The sequence below is a fragment of the Dermacentor variabilis genome, chromosome 7 (assembly GCF_050947875.1).
Source record: "Dermacentor variabilis isolate Ectoservices chromosome 7, ASM5094787v1, whole genome shotgun sequence".
Classification (NCBI taxonomy): domain Eukaryota; kingdom Metazoa; phylum Arthropoda; class Arachnida; order Ixodida; family Ixodidae; genus Dermacentor; species Dermacentor variabilis.
Window position 1 is genome coordinate 59,739,647 of NC_134574.1, and position 5,745 is coordinate 59,745,391.

At 45.8% G+C, this 5,745-nt stretch overlaps 1 protein-coding gene across 1 annotated transcript; it reads right to left on the reverse strand.

Annotated features, from left to right (window-relative positions):
• Positions 1-221: 221 nt before the first annotated feature.
• LOC142589077 (uncharacterized) lies at positions 222-4,984 on the reverse strand. Its single transcript, XM_075700860.1, has 3 exons — positions 4,713-4,984; positions 3,042-3,135; positions 222-1,632 (listed from the first exon to the last, which is right to left on the reverse strand). Exons 1-3 carry the CDS (start codon positions 4,863-4,865, stop codon positions 1,175-1,177), a joined length of 705 nt encoding a protein of 234 aa, XP_075556975.1. The 5' UTR covers positions 4,866-4,984; the 3' UTR covers positions 222-1,174.
• Positions 4,985-5,745: the final 761 nt, after the last annotated feature.

Sequence of the window (5,745 nt, forward strand, 5' to 3'; positions counted from 1 at the left end):
GGCCCCTCGGTTTCCCTTCTTCTCGTTCACATATATATTGTCACTACTCATATAAATTATGACTTCTTAAAGCCAGCTTTAGCATCATTGAATGTGACAAAAAGTGCTCGCAGCCGGACTGGGCTCTATTGTTTTGAGCGTGAGATAAGCGAAGTGCAAACAAAGCATATATAGGTACGGTCAGCCACAAAAGCTTTCTGGACACGAGATTTTCATTTCATTTCATTTCATTTATTTTTCCCTTAAAGGCCCGAAGGCATTACATAAGGGGGGAGCAAAATCAAGGTCAAAGAGAAAGAATAAATTGACAAAAGAGAACAATAACAAAAAAAGAGCATGTAACAGTTAAATGTTCTTGTCACGCGTATACAATGGAAAGTAAAATTCACGGGATTGAAACACGAGAAAAAAGAAAAAAATATAGATATATATATATGAAACAGTCAATTAATACACGAGAAAAATACTGTGAAAAAGGCATCACACGGGAAACAAGTAAAAATAAAGAATAATCAGCTGTTCAGAGTGCCGAATTGAATATGATATATTGCCAGGAAAAAACAGAAAGGAAGAAAGAATTCCTCTGAAGCCTGCCTCCAGAAAACGTTTTCTTGAGATGTTCACATATTCTGGTCTCGTTGACTCAATGTCATTTCAATGAATCCTCGACAACTTTAAATGCACACAATTGATTATATAAGTTGCCCTTGAGTACACAAAGCTTTTGTTATCAAGTTTATGTTGCTGACTTCCTGTCGTTTAAAGATTGACCGACCGAAAGCAGTACACGGCATGTTAAATACAAGATATTTGAATGCATGTCCTGATTGGTACAATTTTACAAGAGTTATTTTTTTAACGATTCGTAGCCCTAAGCCAGAAAGGGGAATGTTGCATATTTTGTTCATAATTTCCCGCGAACAGCATACCTTATTCCCACAAGGAAGCGCACAAAATCTCGAATTCAAAGCTTTCCTCTGCAGAAGGTTTTGGCACATACACAGGGATCTATTAAATCAGAAACAGAGCAGAAATTCATGTTTGTCGTGGAATCTCGTGCCGGACTCTTCTGTGACCGATTTAAAGCCCGGTAACCAATTTCGTGCAGAAAATCCAAGCGCCAGCTTTATTGAATACGCATACTCGTTTGGTTGTTTTATCACAGAGCCACTTGCTAATGGGCGCCGTTGCTGGGCTGAAGGCTATGTCGGAGAATTTCGACGGTGCTTTCCAACTCGCCGACCTTACTTCTAAGCGCGTTAACGGTCGAATTCGCAATCACGTAGGCTTCCAGCAGTTGGTCGTGCCTTCTCGTCACGTCTGCCAGCTGTTGCCTCAATTCGGCGCAGGAGTCGTTAGAACACGGAGGATCGGATGACGCAGCGTTCGGCGCAGCGATCTCGTGCTTGACTGTCGTGCTCCGGGGCGTCTGGCTTGAGTTGGCTAGCTGTGGCACGATGCAGCTCTCTTGCCGACACGGATCCGTGCCGTTGGAGGACGACAGCAGGTGTACCTCCACCTGCGTCGGTGCCGAATCGGCTCCATCGACGACGATGGAATCGTCACTTGCGCCAGAGGGCGCTGCTGCTGGTCTTGTCAAGTCTTTCGGTGATTTTCTTTTGCGAGACGATGCTGCAGAACGAGAATGCGGCATTAGACGTTCTAGTCTATTCGTTTAGCGAACATTGCAGGCCCTATAGACGCCCTTGCAGGAGTGACACAGACACAAAAGGAAAAAAAAAAAAAAGATTAAGCGGATAACACAAAAGGAGCGTGGCATAGGTACAACGAAGTAGAAGCAATAAATAATAAGTACACAAAACGTGAAACACGTCAATACAGCAATAACACGTAAAACAGTAATAGAAGAATGACGGAGAAGATAACAGAGGAATCGAAAGAAAAATACAATCAAGAAGTATAAAGAGCGCGCAAAGAATAAATTTCCCCTGTAGAGTAAGTACGTTTTCGGAAACTCCGTGAAGGGGTTGCGCTGAGAAGCTCCGTCACCTGGGCCGGGGCTCGATGCGACAGCCGAGGAACATGTGACCTCCCGATTAAGTGCCAAGCTTCGCCGTCTCGGGGCGAATAATCATCACCTGCTCTGGCTGGGCAGTGCGCACTCATGATATTAAGTACAAGATGTTCAGGGAGGCTAAATTAGAGCCTAATGTTCTAGGATGTTACACACGCTGGATAACAGAAGAGGAATGCGGGATCTCATCGCTGCGGTGCCTGCGTCATGCAGGGCTGCGTTTCCTTATTTGACTTGTCTTTTGGTTTATTTCGCACTTCGCTTGCTTTGCGACAAATCCCGCGAACGAAAAAGCTTTAATGAAGCGTGTTGAAGGGTCAACATGTTTACTAGTTTCAGTGCCAGTAAAGAGGGTAACGGCATTTAGCTATAGGCATTGCGGATACATAAGTCTGCTGACGTCTACGCGGGTGTTCCGAACTGCTTTTGTACATCTCCAAAAACGCACACTAAATGATAGCCAGTCGACTCTTTACTGTATCTCGCAATCATCAGAATGCGGGTGTCGCGGCAGGGTATTGAATTTGGGACCTGTATTCGAAAGCAGGGAGAGATAGAAGGAGAGAGTGGTTGCCAGTAGGAAAACGTGCTATTTCTGCAGCTCAATAATAAGCACGGTTCAGCATCAACAGCAACACGTTCTCCCCTTCCAAGACAACACGTGCTCACCCTTCCTCCTTACCGTGTTAGGCCAAACAGCAAAGCATTTGTTCAACCAATCAAATTACTACTTATTTGAGCATTTCGCCGGCCCCGCCCCCCCCCCTGCCCTAATGAATTTCAGGCAATGTGAGCGACCAGGCTTCACCTGACCAGCGATATCAGATAAAGAATATCAGCCAGAAATCATAATTCTCCATTACATAAGTGCGACTATAACAGAAGCACGAAAGAGTGAACTGTGTATGGGCCACGCCTTTAAGTACGGAAAGAGCGAGAGTAGCATGACAAGAATGTTGATTAGACAGTCATGGAAAGCCTTGGTGTCACAAAACAGGAAACTTACCCTTTGGCGGGAACAGCTTTGGAACGGCATTTGGCTTCAGCTTTTTCCAGCCGTCGGCGCGCTTTTGTTCAAAGCTGTCGTCCTCAAAGTGAGCCTGCAGTTTGAGAGAGAAAAAGTTACGATATATGCTTCCAGTGGCACAATACTGTACCGGGCACAGTTGCCTCCGCACGGAGAAGCCGGCACTTCTATCGTTTTCTTTTTTTCAGTAATATTTAAACCACGTAACAACACTCGGGCCGTGAAGAGCATGCAGTACCGTAGTGGGTCGGGCTTATGGTCTTATCACGTGGTTTAAGAAGTTTATTTACCTTTATTTCTGTCCTCCTTTTTTTTCTTCTTGTTTTAGAGACGCTTCCCTGCTTCTTTGATAGCAAGAAAAAAAAGCAGTCCGATGTTTACGCTTAGTATTCATGGGAGCATATTATCACGAATTACGGCGCCTACTTCTGCTTGCGCTCCTCTTCAATTCGGAGTCACCCGCCGTGGTTGCTCAGTGGCTGTGGTGCTGGGCTGCTGAGCACGAGGTCGCGGGATCGAATCCCGGCCACGGCGGCCGCATTTCGATGGAGGCGAAAACACCCGTGTACTTAGATTTAGGTACACGTTAAAGAACCCCAGGTGGTCAAAATTCCCGGAGTCCTCCACTACGGCGTGCCTCATAATCAGAAAGTGGTTTTGGCACGTGAAACCCCATAATTTATTTTAATTCGGAGTCCTAATGACGTTCAGCGCGGAACAAATGTAAACAGGTCAAGGCTTTTAATCGCCATGCTGCACGTATTCTCACCTGTATACTATCTATATTTCCATTCGTTCGTCCTACGTTTTACGTCAATGGCCGGGGATCGAACCCTTGACGTCGTGCTCCGTACAATCCACCGCGACGGGGTAATTCGTAAGTACGTATGCACCCCTTTAAAGGTGCATCAAATTGCACCGAAATGTATTTAGCTTCTCCACCAGACAGCGCACGTTCATGGTTGCCGTAAATGTGGTATCAAGGTACCTCAATGTTTGTCACCGTGGCGGGGAACGAAATACGAACGCTTTTTCTTGCATCACGTAAAGCATTCAGGACAACATAAGAGGCCACTCTCCCGTTAAATAAACTACTGTAACCGGCAGTAAACGGCGGGCACGTCTGACGTAAGACGAAACGCATGGCGCACCTAGTGTTCCTGTATATGCTCCCGCAGGGAGCATATACAGGAACACTAGGCGCACCGGAGCAGAAGCTCCGCCATGTGACAACGGCCTCCATGATCGGTCTTGGAGGCGTCCCACTTCAGGTGGAGGCAACAGACCGCGCCAATATGCAGTAGTCGCAACTGTACACATTGGTCATGAGCACGGGGCTCAAAGCATTTCCTTACTAACGTGGAAAGCATAGCTATTACCACACCTATGCAAATAGCGCCTACTGTACAATGGATATTACGCACATTGGGCCAGGCAGCGTTCGCTATCAGGAGAAACGACGAACGCGTTTTGCAAATGCGTTTCACTTTCCTTTACGACAGTTTGCTGCGAGCTCGCGGTACCCGTAAAAGTGCGCAGTAGGATTAATTCGAGTGAATGAAGCGACGTGGCCCCAAGCGGTCACCGATAAATCATGCGCCAGCTGAGCAACGCATCGTGTAACACGTGCGCGACTGAAATTATACTTACACTGCATATAGAGGACCACTTCGTAGGTTCCCAGCCTCTCCTATTGATTCCTGTGAGCCAAAGTGTTCGTCTTTCTCGCTGGGTGGGAAAATGAAAGAGTCTCCAACCGTTCCTAGAATGATTTCCGCAGTTGGGAACGCAGCAGCCTGGCATTGTGTCCCCAAAACGATCGAACAGCCGTAGTTAACGTGAACAACAAGAAGTGGGCCCGAGAATGGCTGAGAAAGCTCGGATTCAGCGGAATAAATGGCAGGCGCGCCTTCCAGCGATGACTATCCTGCCAACCAGCGGGATAGCCGTGTCACCTGGTGACGTGAAGTCGCACTAAGCTGTGCAATGCATTGCCTCCAAGATATAAAGTCGCGAAACACGATCGTGCCGGCGGTTCGATTGTGCGCGAATCACGGTCACGACCTGAATACGCCGCGAGGCGTCTGTTAGCGATGATCACGCAGCAGACGCACGCACTTAAGGGAGTTAAGAGATCTTAACTCTATGACATTCAGCGATGATATGGCGTTCTAGGTAAATGATTTCGGAGGGAATGATCTCTGTTCCCTTGCCGGCCGCTAGTTGGAGCCACCTTCAAGAATGAATGTCCCAGCTTCGAGGGCGAAGAATCTTATAACGAGATCGAGTAAGCAATAATAATAATAATAATAATAATAATAATAATAATAATAATAATAATAATAATAGTAAAAACAAGTGGGAAAGTAATAATTTGAGGTAGGCGAATATAGACCTTTTCGAATACAAGTCCAATACGATTAATACGTATCTAACGGATCGAATATCGAATCGTCAAATCCATACGCGCATATTTACATCAGGCATACTTGTTTCGGAAAAATTAGGCACAACAATTAGGCACCATCACGAAAGAAAGCCAGCTAACTATAAGGGACATTCAATATCAGTTTTAAACAAACTATAACTAATTGTAATTAAAAATTTATACGGATGGATCCTCAACAGGCTTAGAGCCTGGTTTCAAACAGGCTTTTCAAGTATGAGTTGCTGCTGTGTGACT